Source organism: Heterodontus francisci, chromosome 10 (genome assembly GCF_036365525.1).
Source record: "Heterodontus francisci isolate sHetFra1 chromosome 10, sHetFra1.hap1, whole genome shotgun sequence".
NCBI lineage: Eukaryota > Metazoa > Chordata > Chondrichthyes > Heterodontiformes > Heterodontidae > Heterodontus > Heterodontus francisci.
In genome coordinates, this window is record NC_090380.1 from 47,450,851 (window position 1) to 47,474,255 (window position 23,405).

A 23,405-nucleotide genomic window follows, 5' to 3' on the forward strand; every position below is an offset into this window, starting at 1 on the left:
TTTTCTCATGTAGTCAGTGTGTGAATTTGTGAATTACCAGTTTTTATTTCTAAAAATATAGCTTTGATTGACTTTTAAAAAAATACGATGTCTATGATTTGCCACTCTATTTACCTGTCATGAGTTTCACTGTGCTATTTTTTGGAGATTATTGGTTGAGAAATCAAATTGAGGATCCAAGCCCTTCAGTGCAGAATAAAGTCAAGGGTGTAAAAAGTTGGAGTGAAGATAAGATATGGGGAGGGAAGACTGAAAGAAAGGCTAATAATTATACAGCACCTGCTCACATTACAAAGCCCTTCACATACAATGAATTACTTTGAAGTGCAGTAATTGACTCATGTTACCCTAACTCAGTTGGTAGCTGGCTAAAATCTCTAAATCCTGGAGTGGGCCTTGAATATATGCAGTAAAATTCAACTTTGGCAGGGGCACAAATCTGTCATTGAACAGAAAAATTCACCATTAATTCTGTACGTAGCAAGATCCCACAAACAACAATGAGGTGAGAATCTGTTCATGGTTTTGGCTGATGGAGGAGAATTGAATGTGACATCTGAAAAAAATCTCTGCTGTTCTTCAAATAGTTAAATGAGCTTCAAATAGTTGCATGATATCTTTAATGCCCATCTTAATGACTGAATAGTACCTTGGTCTTGTGTCTTTTCTGAAGCGTTACACTTTCAACAAAACCATGCTCCCTCAATATTACACTGAAGCCTCAACTGAGATTATGAGTAAAATTAAACTTTCGCAGGAGCAGATCAGCCACCAATTATATATTTTAGACTTCAATGGAAAGGAAAATCAGGCAAGCTCTATAACAGGTAGCCAATTTGCTACTGTCAGATTTGTGCCCCTGCCAAAGTTGAATTTTACTGCATATATTCAAGGCCCACTCCAGGATTTAGAGATTTTAGCCAGCTACCAACTGAGTTAGGGTAACATGAGTGAGGTCACATCGCCACTGTTTTGAAGTCAGAGGCAATATTGAGTTAGAGCAGAGGGACATGTGATTAGTCATGATTTTAACTCCTGAATAAAGTGTAAGGCTATGGTTGTGTGATGAAAATTCTTAGTAAGGCATTAACTAGCCCCTGATATGTGCTTTCCTTCATGAAATATGAGCAGTGTGTCTGCTGTAGATCGCAATATGTTGGAGTTCTGGTACATAATAAAGTGAAAGTATGCAGGTTTGCCTTATTGTGACTTCCCCGTTTAAACTGGGTGGGAAGAGGCTCATGTGGTGTATAACCAGCAGCATAGACCAGTTGGACTGAATGGCCCATTTCTCTGCTAATAAGGCTATCAGGAATTCTTTGGAGGGGGGAGGGGGCAGTGGGGTTGGGGATGGGGGAGAGAATCAGAAATGGGGGCTTGAAATTGGGCTTGCTAACACCCATTTTGTAAGTGCTGTTTGGGGACCAAAATGGTATCTGATGTGTGTGCACACACTTCTGCCACAAATTGTGCCAGACCTCATTGGTGACGGCATTAGCATGCATGCAGCTAATGCCCACCAAAAGTATGCAGACAAGATGCTAGAAGAGGAAGGAGGAGGATGAGAAACCAAGAAAGGGTGGAGGCAACCAATACAGTCTCGTTCTGCCTGGGCTGTATGTGATGAAATGCTGCGGGTGAGACACCAGCAAGTGCAACCCCCATTCTCCATTCACCATCAGTCCTGCTGCTTACTTTCCCACTGTCATTGATCATCACATTGTCATCTTGGCCACAATGCAAAAACAAATTGCCACAAAATAAACTTACAAACAAAATTTATAAATCAAATAATGCTATATTGCATGCAAATGTAACCCAATCACTTTGTTTGGTCCCTTAGGTGCCTGTCTTGTGTGTACATTAGCCTGGCTTAGTGCTCCTATACAGTGCTACTCCAGCAGCTGGTGGAAGGCTGCTGACTTTCAGTGGAGCAGACTGTGGCTAGCCTTGCAGGACAAATTCAAGCAGCTATGGGCATAGAAGGCCCAGATGTGGACTGCACCATCTTAGCATGGGCAGCAGCAATCTGGGCTGACAGGCAACAGCAAGGGCACTGGTAGAGTGGCAGCGGTAGCAGGACAAATGCTGTCTTCCTGAAAGAGGACAGCTGGTTTGTACTTGATACTGCCACTCTACCTGGGCAGGACCTCAGTAATCTGTTGGAGGACAGATTGCTGGACTGCCATGACACTCTGCAAATCCCTTTGAACACTGGTATCCACAGCCATGATGGCAGCAAGCTGAACTTGTAGGACCTCCATCTGAGCTTCCGCTGCAACACTCAGACTTCTGGTGGAAGCTGCTTGTGCTGTAATGGAAGCTGAGACATTCCACCAGACGCTGCATCATGGTTGGGTCTACAGGTGTTCTCATGGAGTTTGCCACCAATTCCATGCTTGAATGGATGGGCTCCAAGATCTGTGCAAAGCCCTGCAAGGCCATCTGCAGCCTGCTCCACTGAAACTCAGCAGCCTTCCACCAGCCACTGGAGTAGCACTGCATAGGAGCACTAAGCAAGGCAAAGACACACGGAAGACAGGCACTAAGGGAATGCACAAAGCGACTGAATTACATTTGCCAAATTGGTGCTGAATTGCTCCATGCTCCTGGACACTGACTGCAGGCTTTCTGGCAGACCTCCCCATGCACCAATCATTTCACTGTGGATACCTATCAGCTCTCTTCTGCAGTCTGTCCCATTGAAGTGCACATCTAGTCCTCCATGTGACTTTGCCCTTTGGGGAGCTGGTACTTGCCCCCTTCACTGACAGTTGGCCGCTCATGCCTCACCACATGCAGACCCCACCTCTACACTATCCTCTAAATTGCAAGCAGTCAGTATCTGAGCTGGTGGCTGTGAGTGTGAAATCTAGTGATGGTGTTTCTTCATTATCACTGCTTCACTGCTTTCTTGCTGTTCCTCCAGTGCCTGGCCATGTTGCAGTTCTTGGATATTTGAAAGGAGAAAGGCACAAGGGTAAGGTTGTGGTGTGGAGAGGAGAGAAAGTAAGAGGTGCATTCTTGCACCATCTGCAGATTCCAAATTAGAAGTGATTGTGGGATGAGGAGGAAGTAGGATGTGAGAAGGAGGATTAGGTATGAGGTACTGTAATCTTCAATTCATTCAGCCCTCTGTAGGCCATAGGCTCAGCAGTTGTCATTGCAATAATGGTCAGCACTGTCTACTCTATGTGGGGCTAGGAGATGCAGGCGCGTCCGTTCCCCTCAGGTTAGCTCCTGGTGCCTCCGGTTGTGCACCATGTTGTCCTGCATGAGAGAAGGAAGTATGTCAGTGAGTGTCATGCAATCTGTTTGAATGATGTAGTTGTCATGGTTGAATAGCTGGCTGTGTGTTACGCTGTGAAATGTGGGTGTGAGTCTTGCAGCAATGCTAAGTGGGGGTTTGACTCCTGGCATTGAATTCCATGGCTATTTGCTCCCATTGTCATTTGAAAAGGGTTCCTGGCCCCCTATGAATACAGGGACATCTTTCTTTCTTTCCACTCCCTCTACCAGCACATCCAGTGTAGTGTCTGAAAACCTGGGAGCCTGTTCGCACCAATGTTGTCCCCTTCATGGTTTCCCAGGTCAGATTTACCTCCTGCACAACTGCCAACATCTCCCCTTTAAGAGGTACAGACTAGCTTTAAAATCTGCTAGCAAATTATGATTTGGGGCCTCCTGCTGATCCATGTAACTAATGAACAATGTAGTTAGTGCTGGCTGCAGGCAGCAATCAGCCTAATCAACAGGGCAGCACAAAGTAGCTTGCTTCCTGCATTGCAATCAACTGGCACAGGCTAATCATGTATTGTGATCCTCATGCTTGTTTTTGGGGACTATCCAATTTAATCTCCAAAGTCCGTACCCAATTTCTATCAGGCATTTCCCAGACATTGGTCACAGAGTAAAATTGGCAAAGGCCTGTGAACATGCTTTGTGCAGCAGTGGGAGCTATACAGGAATGTTATCACCATCTTTGCATTCTACTTGCGAAGCCATGTACTTTAACTTAGCTATTTGTATAGCCCTAACTAACTTAGTTAGGCCACACTTAGAATATTGCGTACAATTCTGGTCGCCACACTACCAGAAGGACGTGGAGGCTTTGGAGAGGGTACAGAGGAGGTTTACCAGGCTGTTGCCTGGTCTGGAGGGCATTAGCTATGAGGAGAGGTTGGAAAAACTCGGATTGTTTTCACTGGAACGACGGAGGTGGAGGGGCGACATGATAGAGGTTTACAAAGTTATGAGTGGCATGGACAGAGTGGATAGTCAGAAGCTTTTTCCCAGGGTGGAAGAGTCAGTTACTAGGGGACATAGGCTTAAGGTGAGAGGGGCAAAGTTTAGAGGGGATGTGCGAGGCAAGTTCTTTACACAGAGGGTGGTGAGTGCCTGGAACTTGCTGCCAGGGGAGGTGGTGGAAGCAGATACGATAGCGACGTTTAAGAGACATCTTGACAAATATATGAATAGGAAGGGAATAGAGGGATATGGTCCCCGGAAGTGCAGAAGGTGATAGTTTAGGCAGGCATCAAGATCGGCGCAGGCTTGGAGGGCCGAATGGCCTGTTCCTGTGCTGTACTGTTCTTTGTTCTTTGTTGTTCTAACCCATGTCTCTGTTTCTGCTGTTATTTTTAAGGCCTTTGTCAACTGAAGCCTGATTGTAATCAGAAGTAAAATATTTAAAAATTAATTATAAATATATAAATGTTCGTTATAAATAAAGCACAAGCTAGTCTTAAATCATATTGGTTGAATTTGGAAACAAGATCGAACACCACAACTATCTGTAAAAACAGAAAAAGCTAGAAATATTCAGCAGGACTGGCAGCATCTTTGGAGAGAAAAACAGAGTTAACATTTCAGATTTGTGACTTTTGATAGATCGTTGACCTGAAACACTGGCCGGATTTTACAAAGCTCCCGACGTCGGGCTCCATGGCAGGGGTGGGCCAGAAGATCGTTCCAGCAACAGCCCGCCATGAAGCCCAACATCGGGAGGACCGGGCCCAATCTTCCTGTTGGCGGCGAGGCTCCGTGGCGGCCTCCACACCCCCTCCCCCCGGCCACTGAGTGGCGGAACGCAGATTAAAATATTCAAATTAGCAGAATGCATACATTTAAATGAAATTGACTCCAATATTACCGTCGGGCCGCAATCTTCTGAGCGGCGGCCGGCACTCGTGCGCCTTCACTTTCCTGTCTGGGGAAAGCAGGCACTGCAGTGGTGAGGAAGGGGGCAATGTAAGATTTTTAGTGCGGTGGGGGCCGGGGAGGGCAGGGTCAAATTTACATCATTAGTGTAATGATGGTGGGAAGGGGTGACCTGTGCACTGTGTTCAGTTTTGGGGGGGAAAGGTCAAGTGTGAAAGGTAAGTGCTTTGGTGGGGGAGAGGGTAAATAATTAATTTTATTGTTATGGGGGGAGGGGTAGGAAAGGGGCGGCAGATTTTTAATCTGTACAATGGAGGGGCTGTAACTTTAAAAATTTAAGTTAGCAGGCAGGGCTTTAAAAATGGCGCCAGCGCCTGTGCGTAGGCAGCTGATGCCATTGCTGGCGTCAGAGAGTTGGCCCTGTCCACATGATTTGGGGGGGGAGCACGGGGGAACATCCCAACCGGCATATTATTGTGGGCCGCCACGAGGAAGATCGCGGCGGCATAGCATCATTTCTTTTTGCCCGCTGCTGCTCCCAGCAACGGGTGCATAAAATCCAGCCTGTTAACTCTGTTTCTCTCTCCACAGATGCTGCCTGACCTGCAGAGTATTTCCAGCATTTTCTGTTTTTATTTTGGATTTCCAGCTTCTGCTGTATTTTGCTTTTGGTCCATAACTACCTAATTTATTTTCTCCTAAATGCCGACGTGTTTTAAAAGTGTGGGTTTTTAAAAAAACTTGCTGAAGTGTATTTATGGGAATCCAGCAAAGAGTTATTTTTTGTGATAAAAGTGGGGGGTGCTGAAGATAGAGTTTTTTTGAAGTGTATAAACAGTGAATTTATTGTGCCTGCTTTATATGGTTCCTCATTCTTCTTACATCAATTCTTAGTTATACTTCCTTTTCCTCACATGCTTACCTTTCAGCAACCAGCACTGGAGCATTTATCTGTTTCCCCGATTACATTCGGGATGGACCCTGAAGAATTGAAAAACCAGAAGAGTTTTCTCGCTGTGCAGCAAAAGGTACAGCAGCAGGTATGATGGGTTAACAGCTGGTACAGTGGTTGGTTAAAGCAAAGTAGAACATCGGCTGAGTGAAAGGAATGACATGCTGGTCCAATGATGGCACAGTGCTGCTCACTGGATGTACAAAACCACAGACTTTGGGTTAATGGATGTCATTAGCAATTAAATATGAATGTTTGAAGAGCATCTGCTGTTTTCTAGGATAGGTGTGAACTGCACTGTGCCTTCTGACATATCAGTCTCGCATTCTGATCTCCGCTCTCAAAGTAATTGTTGTGATACTTGCCCTGATGAACAAAGAATAGCTGTGATTGGGATTATTTTCCCTCACAGGGGTCCTGTTTTTAAAGCTAGGCAAAAAAAATTGAGTTGAACAAAGAAACGTGATTCTTGAATTATCTGCTTAGTGAGGACAAAGTGAGTTTAATTTTTATTTGAAAACATTTAATTTTTAAGACAGACCTGATAGTGAGATCCTATTCTTAGATTTATTTGAACTCTCCTCCCCTGATGCAGTCTGGTAATTTGAGTAGAGCAACACAGTCCTTTCTTGACTGATATGTGGTTGTATCCTCATTGGTCAAGTTGTCCAGATCTTAGCATAGACTAAATAGAGATATTGTGTAATTCATATCTGATAAACATACCAGTATCAGCTTTCAGTGATGGACATTGTACTTTTTAAACAGTACTATGGCAAAACAATGTGAAGAATCTGAGAAATTGGATAGGTAAAGTACCTGCAAAACAGAAAACAAATTGTAGAAGTTAAGTGTAGTTACTCATGCTGGCAAAAGGTACGAAGCGGTGTTCCATAAGGATTGGTGCTGGAACCACTGTTGTTCACTATTTATATAAATGATTTGAACTCGGGAATCAGAAGTGCAATTTCAAAATTTGTGGACGCACCAAATTTCCAGGTGTAATTAATACACAGGAGTAATGTGATAAAATATAGGAAGATATTACTAAACTGGACATGTAATTGGAAAATGAACTTCAATATAGACAAGTGTGAGGTGGTACCTTTTGGTCGGAAGAATAGGGAGGCCATGTGTTCCTTGGAAAGTGTGTGTCTAAATGGGTAGAGGAGCAGAGAAATATGGGCTTAGAGATACACAGATCACTAAAAATAGTGATGTAGGTTAATAATATAAAGATAGCAAACAAAGCATGGGGTGTTCATTTCTAAAGGGATAGAACTGAAAACCAGAGAAATTCCATTCAGTCTGTAACAAACTTGGTTGCATCTGTTGGAGTTCACCGAATGTTCTGGTCTTCATAGTGTAAAAAGATATAGAAGCACTGGAGAAGGTGCAAAAAAAGATTTACTAGATTGATACCAGATGTTATACTTAACAGGAAAGATTGAATAAGCTGTTTTTTTTTCTCTAGAAAAGAGAAGACTGGGGTAACCTGATAGAGGCCTTTAAGGTTATGATAAGGTTTGATAGAGAAGACGTAAGGAAAATCAATCTTTCCACTTGCCGAGGAGATCAGAACTAGGGGCCATAAATATCAGATAGTCACTAATAAATCCAATAGGAAATTCAGGAAAAACTTATTTACCCAGAGTGTAGTTAGAATGCGGAACTTGAAGAGTATGAAGAGGAGTTGGAGTGACTAACATAGATTCGTTTAAGGGGAAGCGTGACAAAGACGTGAGGGAGAAACCAGTCGAAGGATATGTTAGTGAGGGTTAAATGAAGAAAGGTGAGAGGAGAGCACAAAAACTGGTGTGGATATGTTGGGCCAAATTGCTTCTTTCTGTGTTGTAAATACTCGTAGTAATTTTTCTCAATTAGAGTAGTAATGCTAATGTATTTTAAAAGGATAAAAAAGGTACATATTCCCAACAAACTTGTATGTCATAATCCAGCAATGTCATGTAAATAGCCTGAGTGTGCTTTTTTTCAACTTACAGCAGAGAAACTGATGAAGCAGATTTGTTTTTTAAGCATATTTATTAATATGTCATTAATACTCAAACTTATGATTTAGCTACAAATGTAGAATGGAGGAAATCTTTCCTTAAGAATCCTAAGGTAAAATGTTCTCATTATATGAGTACTTGGTCCCATTGATAGACTTTCTCAGTCAGGCCTCTCATTTGTTGCAAATCTGATCTTGAAGCACAAACTGATAGTTTTCACTATTTGTTCAAATACAAAGAAGATTTTAAAACACCAGATTCCATTCAATTTTTGTATAGCAGTTTTACTGTTTGCACTAGATATCTTTATCTTTGTGTTTTTGTATATGCTTAAAAGTTTCTACATGACTTATCTAAATGATATACTCCCATCTCTTATTACCCTCCTCACTATCTTGCTTCTTTTGGTGAAGCTTAAGCTTCTAGAAAGTCAACAAAAATCGACTCAGGGACTGAAGGAAACCTACCGACTGACTAGTTTATCAACTGTTCGTTCTACTTCAACCTATGGTTCCTCTCTGCATCCCTATCCTTTTCCTGGCCTTTCTCAGGCAAGAAGTCACAAGGTTTCAAATTCGACGTGCTCTTTCACAGGGATAGACCTAAGGTTTTGAAAATATGCTGCATTGTAAATGGTAAAGAAAACTCCATTCATTTGGTTACCATTCTACACTGTTCAGTAAGCTAATTTCTGGCCTACTATTTTGAGAAAGCTTTCCTCAGGAATTAGTAATCAGTATGAGCGATTAAAAGATGTCTCTCTTGTTCTGGAACAAAATCCTATTGCTGAAAGTGGCATTTATCAGTGAGAGACAACCTTTCCCTTTATTGGTTTACTCGGCTTAAAAATGGGGACCAGAGCTTTTCAGAAGTTTTTTTGAAAGATTCAGCATCACCCTGTAAAGTTATTTGTCAGATTTATCCCCTTATTTTTCATTTGAGTTGGAAAGCAATATTATGCTATCATTGTGTTTCTTTTTCTTCAATATATATTGAAAGTCACCTATGGCTCACCAGAGCTCTCTTTCCCCACTACCTTCCCCCCCCCCCCCCCCCCCCCTCACAATCCTTCCTAAAACTGCAATGATCCCACTTGGGCAGAAGCATCAACTGGCTATTACAATGTTCACACTACAGTGATTCATTTGAGAATGGTGTGGCACTTTGAAAAGAGAACTGCAGTGTGTAATAGATATGAGATATATATTTTATGAATCTTTAAAGTTTGAAATACAGTTTGTGGTAGCCACCCGAGGGAAATACTGTCTCTTCTCAGCTGGTGGATTAGGGCAGTAAATGTGGTCAACCAGGACTAAAAATTTTACATCTGAACCACTGTAATGCATTTCTGCACTCAGCTGCAAATTGTAACAAGCATGTTGTTTTGTGATTATTAGAATCCTCAATCTCAATGCCAAACCATTTCCTTTTACAATTCATCTAGGAGTTGAAGTTTTCCAATAGAATTGTCCACAAATTTGGAAGGAATCACAGCTAAAGAGGTGCAATGTTGCCAAAATGCTAGATTTATGATTTGTTTTTTCAAATTATCTCTAAATTACAAATCAGTGGTTCGATTTGGTAACTCTCCATGTTTCCAAATGTCGCCATGACTTGGATTTATTTGGGTTCCCAGTGTACGACATCATCTTGCATAATAAATTTGGATAAACTCATTTCAGATGATTTAATTGTTTAATCTTTAATTCCCAAAGTGCTATATTGTACACTTGCCGATGATTATATAGACTTTGTTTATGTAATGGGAAAGTGGAACTTGCTGTGATTAGAAAGACAGACTAAAATACTGACAAAAAAACACTAATTCAAGTTTCATATTTTTATGGTAATACAGAATGCACAGATGGAAAATCAGTCTCAAAGTAGGCCTGCAGTTCTGATTCATTTACTTAGTGCTATCCCTGATGAGATGCTGCGTGCATAGAACCTAACCTCAGTCTACACATGAATTTGTTGTGGGTTCATGATGTACCTCTGTCTCTCATTCTCTCATATTCTCTCTCTTTGCATTTTATTAACCAATGGTATTTGACTTCCTTTCAAGCACTACTAATACAGTTGTATGTGCCATTACATTCCCAGCAGGACTTGCAATATTGTTTTAGCTTGCACTTATTGCTGACCTACAAAGGTACTATATCAAAACTGTTTTTTTTCAAATGCAATATTCCTGGAAGTTTCTGGGAAAACCAAGCACTGAGCTCACACTTGAAAATATTGTTATGATTTTGCAGATAGTTGATGCTGTGCATAGTCTGCTGCACTGTTATCAGGCCAAATCCCAGAGCCAGAGTCATTTCACCAGGCTCTTCATATGGGTTCTTTCATCCCCATAAATATAGCCAGGTTTGTGCCTTCTGTAGAGTTGGTTAGATTACACAATGTATCAAGAAGTGTCTTATTTAGTCTGGGTTTTCACTTCCCTTTTTCAGATTTCTGAGGAGTCTAAGGTGTTGACAGTGATGTTCACAGGGCAGAAAACATCAGGAAAGCATCTTACGAGGCAATCCTTTTCAAAATAAGCATATAAAGGAAAGAAAACGATGTTCTTTAGGTCATTTTTCTTCTGCGCCTCACCGCAACCCCCCCTCACCACCGCCAGAGCTTTTATCTGTGTCACCAATAGAGTTCCCAATGGAAATGCCCAAATATTTGAGCTCTTTAGAGGAGGATGACGATGACTGAAAAATGAAGGTCAGGCTGTGTCAGAGGTTTTCTGTGTCCACCTATCCGTACCCTTCACATCTCTGTCCACACTGCTTTAATGAAGAATTAATAGGCAGAATTTTATCAATTTAGTCCTTGACGAAATGGTGGGACCTTTTCCGGGTCAGGAATCCATTTGATTAATTAATGGGCTTTGCCGAGGCTTTTTCACTGAGCCATAGCATCATCATACCTCAGGTTCCCTGACCAGAGAAGATGGGTGGGATGACGTGCCTAAACAAACAATGAAGCAAATTTATTTAAAGGAACCCAGCAGGTCTCTCAATGGCAGCACTGATTGAAGCATTCAAGATACAAGTGGAAAGCAGGGAACTGGTGCAGAATCGAGGCAAGATGTGAAAAGGCTGCTCCCCCCAGTTCTCAGATTCATCGCTGGAGGTCATGTTGAATGCAATGAGCACAAAAGTCCTTTTCCCTGTGGACAGAAGCAGGAGGCTGGCCAGCCTCACCAAGGAGGCATGGCTTCAAGTAGCAGAGGATGTGATCAGCAGGTATATGGTGCCTAAGACCTGGATTCAGTGCTCCAAAAGGTTTAATGACCTCATGAGGTCTGGTAAGGTCCTACAACTTTCAACTGGCAGCCATCTCCTGCAGAGCATGCTTCTGACTGACACACCTTGCTGTCACACACATTCTTTTCTCTCCAGCCTCCTCCTCAAATCTCCATCTCAACAGACACCACACCCTCATCTTATTGCCCTCTTGCACTCATTCCTCTCAGTCACACTCCTCAAATGTTCACCCTTCATGCTCGACAATCAGTTCACTTCTCACACTCATAACTTTCTGCCTTTTCTCATGGCAGGAAAACCGAGTCCACAACTCCAGGGAGAGGCAGAGAACTGGAGGTGGAGCTGCAGCCATGGCCACCCTGACTGCGATGGAGGATGTAGCCCTAGAGATCAGCAGGGTGGCACTAGTACTGGCTGCTGGCAATGGAGAGATGGAGGTGGCCCAGAGACCTGGTGAGAGCATTTGATGAAGCACTGCCACTTGGCATTTAACTGTCACTCCTGTTGAATTGATGTCCCCACACATTAAATGCTATGATCTGCGCAATGCTAACTTGGAACCCTATTTCACCTCCCTTCAGTACTAGCTCATGTCTTTCATCTCCCATAGGTGCAACACTGTTGTGAATGGAAGAGATGAGGGAGGAACCCGAGGAGTCCTCAAAAGGGAACCAGCACTCTGTGGATGCACTGTCACAGGACTCCTGTGTGCCCTCCACCAGCTCAGATACACAATTCTCCAGGGGATCCAGCGTCACAAATAGATAGGGTGGCACAGGATGAAGAATACATCACATTTGAGCAGGAACAGGCTCTGGAGACGGGGACAGCAGTGGAGAGTCCCTGTCGGAGGGCACAGGACACTGCAAACTCTGCTCAGTTGGAGGCAAATGCTGATCCTCGGGTTCATCAATGAAAATGGAACATGTGGAGCAGCACTGGGAAATGTGTATGCTTCTGTCAGCATTCTCAGAGGCAGTGCACACCCTTACACAGAAAATGGAGGAGTACATCTCTTGTATGAGTGCCATGATGTCTCAGGCATTGCACTGATAACCACCTCCACTGAAAGAGTGGCCAGCTGCATGGAGAATGAGGCAGGGCATGATGTTCCACAACAATGGCCTGGACACTGACTGCCAGTTTACAGAACATTGAACAAAGCATTACTTTGGTGGCTGAATGCCACACTGACATGCAGCCAAGTAGTCTCCAGCTTTCTACTTGGAGGTAAGTGCAGGTGAGCCATGAGAGGGAGGATGAAGAAAGGACACATGGAAGTGAGTACTCTTCTCAGGAACTTCCAATTCTCATCCTTGAAGCACCACCCCACCACCCCCCCCCCCCCCTCAGACAGAGGCTCACATGCTGCCTCCTACCCCAATGAATGAGTCTCCCCTTGCACAGTTACAGGTGGGGCAGTCATTGGTAGGGCCTTCATGGGCTCCAAAATCCAGAGGACGTCCACCATGGGCATCTCAGCTGTCAGGGCAGGGGAACGAGCAGCCTGTCTCCAGCTCTGCCGAAGCCACAGGAAGCGGTAGAGGAGCACTTCATAATTGCCCAAGGGGATTCACTTGTATGTTTGGAACTATATAAATGTTGCTTTATTTGTGAAATAGTAAATGAAGAAAGTTGTTTACATGCCTTTCCCTCTTCATTGCAGCAGTCCGATTCACCAATGGACGAAATGATTCATCAGAATGGCATATCCGAGTGGAATCTGTGCGGACGCTGCATGTGATGGAGTGATTGATGACTGTGGGAATGCATTGTGTTGGAGGAGTGCAGTATCCACAGCATTCAGGGCTACTGGCCTCCACGATGCCAGTGCGGGCTTCTCTGGCAGCCGGATCTGCAGCTGCAGCTGCCCTGGCAACATCATTCTCTTTTCCTTCATCTCTTCTTCCTCTTCCTCCTCCTCCTCATTGGAGCTTCCTCCGCCTGAAGCTCCATTCATCTCTGCAGCGTCATGTTTGCAAGGCACAGCAGACCCCCACCATTCTGGACACCCTTGTTGGTGCCCACTGAAGAATGACCCAAGATCTTTCAAGGCATCTGAATCTCATTTTCAGCAAGCTAATGGCTTGCTCAGTGATCAGCCTTGTGGTGATGTGGCTCCTGTTGTACCTCTCCTCAGCATCATTGACAAGTCTCATGGCAGGTTTCATCTGCTAGGCCCTCCGCCAGGTCCCCAAGGAGCCATCTGCTCAGTTTGCTCCAAGGTGTAAACACTTGTGGTAGACTTGACTGGCGCAGAATGTAGGAGTCACGGCAGCTTCCAGGAAATCTTGCACACGTGTGCATAATAAACTTAGGGTCATCACAAATGATCTGCACACTAAGGCAGTGGAATCCCTTGCAGTTGATGAACACTGCAGGATTATCTCATGGTGTCTTGATTGTGCACTGTCCATAATCCACTGAACCTGTGGAAATATAATTGCTGCAGCAAAAGCAGGAACTCTCTGGCTGAGTTTTATGGGCCCACTTGGGACAGAAAGGGAGGCGGGGGGGCCTATAAAATTGCATCAGAAGGTGGGGGGTGGAGTGTCCATTGCCTTCCCGATGCCTTCTAATTTAGTCCGGGACAGGGAAGGGTAAGGGTGGTATTCCTGCTCCAGGCCAGTTGAGGTCCTTAAGTGGCCAATTAATGGCCACTCAAGGGCCTCTTCCTGCCATCACTTCAATTCAATAGAATTCAACAGAGGGGCCCGCCACCATGGGGAGACACCGTCAGATAAAGCCTGACGGCCTCCTAGTGGGGTTGAGGTGGGCCCTCCTTTGGGAGCAATTCAGGGCCCCGAGAGTGTACTCCCGGCGGCAATCACCACATCTGCCCCATCCTCCCCCCGTCCGTCCGTCCGTCCATCCGTCCCGGAAAAACCCCTCCACCGTCACTAGCCACGCCTCCCCCACCCCCACCCAACACCACCCTGTCTGAAGGACCCTGACCCCACTTACCTTTCCCGGAGTCTCTGGACACTGCAGTATCAGCAGTGGCCACTGCTCCCAGTGGTGTCGCTGGTAGTACAGAGCTGCTGGCTCTCCTATTGGCCAGCAGCTTGGAGGCAGGAGCTTGTCTCTTAATGGGACAGTGTCACCGGCGCAGGCAGTTAATTGCCTGCCCGCTGTGGAATTGCAATAGAGGTTCAACAGAGGGTCGAGGTGGGGTCTCCCCCCACCTTCTGGTCTGCCGCTGGGCCCCTGTCATCAGAACAAAATTCACCTCTCTGTGTCTGACTGGCCTCACCAGTGTCAAAGTGCACATATTGGGTGGCCTTGGTGTACATGGCATCTGGGAGACGGATTTATGGACTGTAGATTGTGAAATCCTGCAACTGTCCCCAGCTGATACCTGAAAGGAGTCAGAAGTGAAGAAATTCAGGGCTGTGGTGACCTTGACAGCCGCTGGCAGCACATGCCCACCTGGTCCTGAGCTGCCGTAAGAATCTGACCCTCCTGAGGCACTGTTACTCAGTCATGTCAGGGAAGCTGATCCTTTGTCTGTACACACTGTTTGGCAGGGTATCGCCTCCTTTGAGCTGCAACTCTGTTTCCTTCCCCTCTGTCCTGCGGAGAAGGCAGCTGCTGTAGCTGTTGCTGCTGCTGGTGTTGGTGTTGCTAGTCCTCCTGTTCCTCTTCAGAATGGCTGCATAAGCTGCACCCATTCTGCAGCAAAGGGTGAGATTGGATAAGTTTACAATAAGCTCAGTCAAATGACCTCCAAAAAGTTGTTCCTGTCCTGTAAATCAGGGAAATCGCACTGTCAATACAAGTCCTGAGAGGCCAAGCCTTTCCCATAGGCATGAATACAGCTGTTCTGTTTCTTTATTTAAACACTTTTAAGCATATCAATTTCATTGATCAACGACTTCCTGCTGTGCACCCTGGCAAGATCCACAAAGCTCGGGAAATCAGCGCAATAGCTTTAAAGCCTGAATAGAAGGTTAAATTGCCACTTAATTGGTATTCAACATATTTAAATATCTGACCCAACACCTTCAAGGAGTTTCCCGCTCGCTTCCAAGTGTGCCCCTGTTTAATGTGGAAGAGAGTAGGAACATGTTGGGTTTCCCACACACCGTCATGTTTCAGGGCTTTAAAACCCCCACATGCATCCAATGTGACTGGAGGCTTCAACTTTCAAGGTTGGTTGTGACATCAAGTCAGTTGACAGACACATGTGAAGGCCTGACTAACCATCATGCTGGATGGGTCCTCAGAAACACGAATCATTTTGGCATATCCTGAAAGTATTCACGTGTCAGCCATTAAACTGTGATTGGCCGCACTTGCCAAGCTTCCTTCCACCAATCATATTTGCAGGAATTGTCACACTTGAATGCAGTGAGCTGACTTCATGGGTCTGGTGTAACAGAAAGCCAGATGCAGAGCTGCATTATTTTCTGTAAGAACATGCACATTATGTCCAACATAGGCAGTCTTTGTGGCCTCAAGCCTGGTTCCAGTGCCTTCCAGGCATGTTAAAAAGTGAGCTTCTGAGGAAGGTGCAGTGGCAAATAGGGCCAGCCTCTGTGCAGCTTCCCCTCCATTTCAGCAGATGAGGAGATTGTCTTGTGAGGAGAGATTGAGCAGACTAGGCCTATATTCCTTACAGTTTAGGAGAATGACAGGTGATTTTATTGAAACATATAAAATTCTTAAGGGACTTGATAGGGGGATGTTTCCCCTGGTGGGGGTGCCCAGTCATTGAGTATATTCAAGACAGAGATTGATAGATTTTTGGATGCTAAAAGCATCAAGGGATATGGGAATAATGAGGGAAAATGGAGTTGAGGCACAAGATCAGCCATAATCTTACTGAATAGTGGAGCAGGCGTGAAGGGCTGAATGGCCTACTTCAGCTCAGATGCTGGGTTCCTCCATCAATTATCTCAAACTTTTGCCTGCACATTGAGTTTCTTTAATTGGTAGTGTGCCATAGGATCCAATATCCCACCTATTTGCTACCCACTCCGAAAGTCTCCTCCATTTAGTGGTATAGATGCATTATTATTTTGGTGAGTTTTATATTTGAAACTGACTTGAACCATCATATATGAATATCAGCTGCCATGTGAGCCACTATCTATCGATAATGACATTTTCATGTGTGAGCTCTGCATGTGAATTGCCCAGAATATAGTTCACTGGGTGATACTCTTACAATTTGTGTAGATGCAGCCTGTAAGGTGGGTGATCATACATTTTTTCATGAGCATATTCAATACTGATTCCAAGTCATAAAGGTGTCCTTTTAAGAGAAATAACAGCATCTGCCTGGCTTTGTTTCTCGGCTTTGGTTACTGTTTTTGCAACCTTGCATGATTGATGGAATCATTCACACTTTGATTTTTGATGCAGTGGGAGGCGAGAATGCATGTTTCTCTTGGATGTAATGAACATCCACTGCTAGCCTAACTGGGCGACCCTGTAATGGTAATGATCTGCAACTGCACTGGAAAAGAGGATTTTGAAGTGACTGCTTCCGATTCTGAACTGAAATCACTGTATTCAATTATGCCAGGAATCATAAACAGACGTAAAAACCTGTGTGTATAAGGAATGTATGGTTTGAAATATTCTATATATTTTCAATAGAGTCTGTAGGTCACGTGCAGTTTTTACTGAGAAAGGGATCATTTGGAGGCAGATGTGCTTGCAAATAAAAATTAATAATTGTATTTTCTTATCCTCCAGGTATCGCCAAAGGATTTGGAGCAGTTTGATACAAATATTCAGCAAATGCTGGATGAACTGGAAGCAGAAATACAACAAGGAGAGAATCTGAAGGAAGGGGATTTTGAGAAAGAGATGGTTAGTTGAGTAGAAGTTGAACAGTAGCAGTATGAGGTCTCGCTATGTGACCAAATGCCTAGTTAATGGCTGACCTTACAACTGGACATTATGCAAATGATTCAAGGTGTCTAAATTGAATAGTATTCAACATAATGAAAAATGAAAGCTGGTATAGAGTTGATATTCTGTCACTAGATGTCACTGTTCACAAAATGCTGTATCAGTCGTTTCTCAACACTGACTCCTTTAGTTCAGAGTTCATGCTTCAGAAACTTGGACCTGTGAATTTAAAGGAGCTCCTAGATGTACCAATGCACTAGAATGTGAAAGTGCAAGTATGAAATTCTTAAATATCCTTATGTGTTTCAACAGAAATAAACATGTCGCAACCTTATTTGAGTCGCCTGGTTAGGTGACATATATTTGTTTATATCACACATGCTGTTCATCTGCATTCATCAACATCAGTATGTGATGCTCTGCCTTTTTTCACAACAGCTCTGAAGAGTACATCACCACCAATTTTATGACCGCGTGGGTTTTCGCCGGGTGCTCCGGTTTCCTCCCACCGCTAAAGACTTGTAGGTGATAGGTAAATTGCCCATTGTAAATTGCCCCTAGTGTAGGTAGGTGGGAGGGAATATGGAGTTAGTATAAATGGGTGGTTCTTGGTCGGCACAGACTCGGTGGGCCGAAGGGCCTGTTTCAGTGCTGTATCTCTAAATAAATAAATAAAGTTTCAATATTGTTGGGCATCATGGAGGGGGGAGAGTTACCTGGACACTATGATCCAGGATGCAGTCACACTCCTTCGGTTAGGTAGTGGTGCAGGTGTGGCTAGTGGTCATGGACAGGAGGATGTGACTGTGAGTCAGACAGATAAGTGGACCCCAGATGCAGTGCTGGAGGAACTTCAGCCTTTGCCGTTATCCTACAAGTATGAGGTTCTTGATACCTGTGTGGATGAGGGCAAAGTTTGCAGAGTGGATGAATAAACAGTGATGGCACTGTGATAGGAGGCCATTCAAGTGAGGGGAGTGAAAGGGAATGTGGTAGTGGTAGGGGGACAGTCAGAGGGATAGATACTGTTCTCTGCAGCTGCCACTGTGAGTTCCGAACGTTGTGTTGCCTATTAGTGCCAGGGTGAAAGGCATCTCCTCGCATCTGGAGAAGAACTTGGAGAATTTGGCATAAGGTCAAACAGATCGGTTCAAAGACTGGTGTGGGAGATGGGGATTTTGATTCATAGGACATTGGTACCAGAAGAAAGAGGGAGCGGTTCCATTGGGACAGGCTCTATTTAAACAGGGGAGGTGCCAGTGTCCTTGCGAATCGTATAACCAGGGTTGCAGATAGTTGCTTTGAACTAAAAATTGGTACGGTGGGGTCGGGGTTCAGTTGAGGGGAAATTTATAAATCTAAAGACAAAGGTCAAGCCATAGAGCAGTGTAGCAATTTGGGTAAAGATAAGCAGAATGTGACAGCAAGTGACAAAGTGCTTAAGAGTAAAAGTGTCAGTGAATAAAGTCAAATGAGGGGAAGATGGTAAAAAGTAAAAATTAAAGATGTTTTATTGGAATGCACAAAGCATTTACAACAAGATAGATGAATGAATGGCACAAATAGAGATAAATGGGTTTGATTGAATAGGCATTACAGAGACGTAGCGGAATGGTGACCAAGCTTGGGAACTAAATATTCCAGTGTACTTGACATTTCAAAAAGACAGACAAAATGGAAAAGGAGTGGAGGAATAGCCCTGAAAATAAAGGGTGACATAGGGCAGTAGTGAGGATGGATCTTGGCTCAGAAGAGCAGCAAGTAGAATCAGTATGAGTGGAGACAAGAAACAACGAAGAGCAGGAAACGTTGGTGGGAGTAGTTTATAGGCCCCAACAATAGCAACATAGGAAATAGGAGCAGGAGTAGGTCATTTAGCCCCTAGAGCCTGCTCCGCCATTCAACTAGATCATGGCTGATCATCTACCTCAATGCCTTTTCCTGCACTATCCCCATGTCCCTTGATATCTTTAATATCTAGAAATCTATCGATCTCTGTCTTGAACATATACAATGACTGAGCCTCCACAACAATTCCAAAGATTCACCACCCTCTCACTTATTTTGTTTAGCTGAAACAGGCGCAATGTGTAAGCGCAAATGCACTAAACTGCGAGCCTGACTGCCAATCTTAAATTGATTGTCAGTGTAATTCTTAGCACATTGAGGATTATTTAGCAAATGTTATCTCGCATAATAAGTGATCGCCGTTTGCTGCTTCATTCCTCAGGGCAATGCCTTGACCAATCAGAGCCAAGTTGCCTGGTTTCAATTTAAAACAAAGCTTGACAGTTAACTGTCAGTCACCATAAACTGGTGAATTCTCCATGCAACACTTTTACCAATCAGACTCCACTTGCCAACCAATCAGCACACTCTTCTCATACAGTATAAATTTGTTGTTTTCCTTACATTGGCATTCTTGAGATTTGTCCTGATGAATGCAAGACGAAAAGCTTCGACAAAATGTCTCTATTTTCAGCAATACATAATTAATATTAGTTAAAAAAAAAGTACTGGACAAAATATTGGGACTAAAAGCTGACAAATCTCCTGGACTTGCTGGCCTATATCCTAGGGTTCTAAAAGAGGTGGCTGCAGGGGTAGGGATGAATTGGTTGTGATCTTCCACAATTCCCTAGATTCTGAAACTATCCCAGTGGATTGAAGTCAGCAACTGTTACACCGCTATTCAAGAAAGTAGAGAGAGAGAAAACCAGGAAATACAGGCCAGTTAGCCTGTTGGGAAAATGCTGGAATCCATTAATAAGGGCATTTAGAAAATCATATGGTCAGGCAAAGTCAACATGATTTAATGAAAGGAAAATCATGTTTGACAAATCTGTTGGAGTTTTTGAGGATGCAACTAGCAGGATAGATAAAGGGAAACCAGGATGTATATTTGGATTTTTAAAAGGCATTCGATAAGGTGCCACACGAAAGGCTGTTACACAAGATAAAGTCTGATGGGATTGGGGGCAATATTTTAAAGTGGATACATGATCAGTTAATGGACAGAAAACAGCAAGTTGGAATAAACGTAACATTTTTGAATTGGCAGGCTGTTACTAGTGGAATGCAGGCAAGAATCAGTGTTGGGCCCTCAGCTATTTACAATCTAAATTAATGACTTAGATGAAGGGGTCGAGTGTAATGCATCCAACCTTGCTGCCAATACAAAGCTAGGTGGGAAAGTAATCTATGAGGAGGACATAAAGAATCCGCAAAGCTGTATAGACAGGTTAACTGAGAGAGCAAGAAGGTGGCAGATTGAATATAATGTGGGGAAATGTGAGGTTATTCACCTTGCAAGGAAGAATGGAAAAGAAAATTATATTTTACTGGTGAGAAACTGTTAAATGTTAGTGTTCAGAGGGATTTGGGTGCTCTTGTATATGAAAACAAAGTAACATACATGTACAGCAAGCAATTAGGAAGGTAAATGTAATGTTGGCTTTAATTGCAAGGGGGTTGGAGTACAAGAGTAAGGATGTCTTGCTGCAATTGTACAGTTGTAAGACCACACCTGGAGTACTTTGTACAGCTTCGGTCTCCATACCTAAAGAAAACTGTACTTGCCTTAGAGTAGGTGGAATGAAAGTTCACTTGATCAATTCTTGAGATGAGCGAGTTGTTCTGTGAGGAAAGATTGCGTAGAATGGAATTTAGAATAATAAGTGAATAATTGAAACAGATACAATTCTGAGAGGACTTGACAGGGTAGATGCTGAGAGGCTGTTTCCCAGATTAAATAGTCTAAGCAGGCATCATACTCTGAGGATAAAGGGTCAGCAATTTCTGACTGAGATGAGGAGAAACTTCTTCACTCAGAAAGTTATGAATCTTTGGAATTCTCTACGCCAGAGTACTGTGGATGTCCAGTTGTTGAGCATATTCAAGGCTGAGATTGATAGATCCTTAGAATCTAAGGGAATCAAGGAATATGGGGATAGGGTGGGAAAGTGGAGTTAATGTAAAAATTCAGTCATAATCTCATTGAATGGAGGAGCAGGCTTGAGGGGCCATATCACCTACTTCTGCTCCTGTTCCTTATGTTCTTAATATCTTCATCTAACATGAGATGGGAGGAAAGAGTTGAAAGATCAAAGGATACTGAGGGTGATATGGTTTATCTGAACTGCCTGTAGCTTTGTGCCCCACTCCAGGACTTGAGCACAAAAATCTAGGCTGACATTTCAGTGCAGCACTGATGAAGTGCTGCATTGTTAGAGGTGTCATCTTTCAGATGAGACAATAAACCCAGGGCTCGTCTGCTCTATCAGGTGGATGCAAAAGATCCCATGGCACTATTTAGGTAGACAAGGAAAACATCCCAATAACTAATGGTACAAGGACTAGGGGGCATAGATTGAAGGTTTTGGGCAAGAGATGCAGGGGAATATGAGGAAGAACTTTTTTACACAGCGGGTGGTAACGACCTGGAACTCGCTGCCCACAAGGGTGGTGGAAGCAGAGACAATGGCTTCAAAATGAAGTTAGATGGCCACTTGAAAAATATAGAATTGCAGGGCTACAGGGATTGAGCAGGGAAGGGGGACTGACTGAACAGCTCTGTGGAGAGTCGAAATGGACTTGATGGCCGAATGGCCTCCCTCTGTGCCGTAAATGACTCTGACTCAAAGAACAAGGGAGTTATCCCTAGTATCCTGGCCAATATTTATGCCTCAATGAACATCACAAAAACAGGTTATCTGGTCAATATCACATTGCTGTCTGTGTGAGTTTGCTGTGTGCAAACTGGCTGCCGAGTTTCCTGCATTATAACAGTGACTGCAGTTCAAAAGTACTTCATTGGCTGTAAAGTGCCTTGGGATATTCGGTAGCTGTGAAAAGCACTATATAAATGGAAGTGTTTCTTTTCTTTTTTTATAGCTCTGAAATACCCCAAAATATATATCTCCTTTAATTCTCATCTGGTTGTCATTTTGATATAGAAGAGGGAGGCAATTGTTACAAACTTTTTATTATAGCAATACTCAGTGAAAATTTGCCTCTAAAAGTTTACTGTTATTTACAACATGCGGTTTGTTTAATGTATAGTATAACCAGTACTCAGTAAGTGACCTTGCATTCTGCTTCATTCTTTTGAGAAAATAAAGAAACAAAACTTTTACCATAGGGGAAATTATTAAACCTAAAATTACTGAAAGTAAATATGTATATAAAAACATTTTTCTTTTCCTGTGGTTATTCCACTGTCATAGACTTGAAAATAATAAATGCTGCTTCACCAATAAATATACATCACTGACGTATGTAAGCAATGTCAGAATATAGTAATTTTGGGGAACCGGATAAAGTCATCAGATTTAACAAGCTAGTTCCATCTGGCAAAGTAACAATGGCAGAGTACTAGTACTTCAGAGGGATTCCTGGAATTGTGCTCTGTAATTTTCCAAACAAATTTTGTTCTTAAAGAAAATACATTAAAAAAAACCAACTATCATGGCCGGAATTTTACGCTGGGCGGGAGGCCCTGCCCACCAGCCGAAAATTCGGGGGCGAGCCCATCTCCGCCGGCTTGGGGAGCTATACCGGGATTTATTACTCCCCAGACCCTTAATAGGTCTTGGGCGGGACTACAAAGAACAAAGAAAATTACAGCACAGGAACAGGCCCTTCGGCCCTCCAAGCCTGCGCCGATCCAGATCCTCTATCTAAACATGTCGCCTATTTTCTAAGGGTCTGTATCTCTTTGCTTCCTGCCCATTCATGTATCTGTCTAGATACATCTTAAAAGACGCTATCGTGCCCGCGTCTACCACCTCCGCTGGCAACGCGTTCCAGGCACCCACCACCCTCTGCGTAAAGAACTTTCCACGCATATCCCCCCTAAACTTTTCCCCTCTCACTTTGAACTCGTGACCCCTAGTAATTGAATCCCCCACTCTGGGAAAAAGCTTCTTGCTATCCACCCTGTCTATATCTCTCATGATTTTGTACACCTCAATCAGGTCCCCCTTGAGGCAGGAAGTCCCACCTAATGGAGCTGCTGGCTAATCAGCATAGTTGCATAGATCAGGCTGTATGCCCTTGTATAGAAAATAATAAGGAGTGATCTAATTGAGGTGTTTTAAGATGACCAAAGGTTTTGATGAGATAGATGGAGAGAAGATATTCCCTGAGGTGTTGAGTCCG

The 23,405-nt window shown here is 43.6% G+C and overlaps 1 protein-coding gene across 7 annotated transcripts in view; it reads left to right on the forward strand.

Annotated features, from left to right (window-relative positions):
* The window catches only part of dmd (dystrophin), a 1,950,296-nt gene that overhangs the window by 859,399 nt on the left and 1,067,492 nt on the right, over positions 1 to 23,405 (forward strand). For 6 of the 7 annotated variants that reach the window (XM_068040560.1, XM_068040554.1, XM_068040555.1 and 3 more), the window contains 2 exons: positions 6,090 to 6,200; positions 17,088 to 17,204. In XM_068040560.1, coding sequence (XP_067896661.1) covers positions 6,090 to 6,200; positions 17,088 to 17,204 — 228 coding nt within the window. The remainder of the gene's footprint in view (positions 1 to 6,089; positions 6,201 to 17,087; positions 17,205 to 23,405) is intronic. The other variant, XM_068040558.1, reaches the window with a different exon arrangement.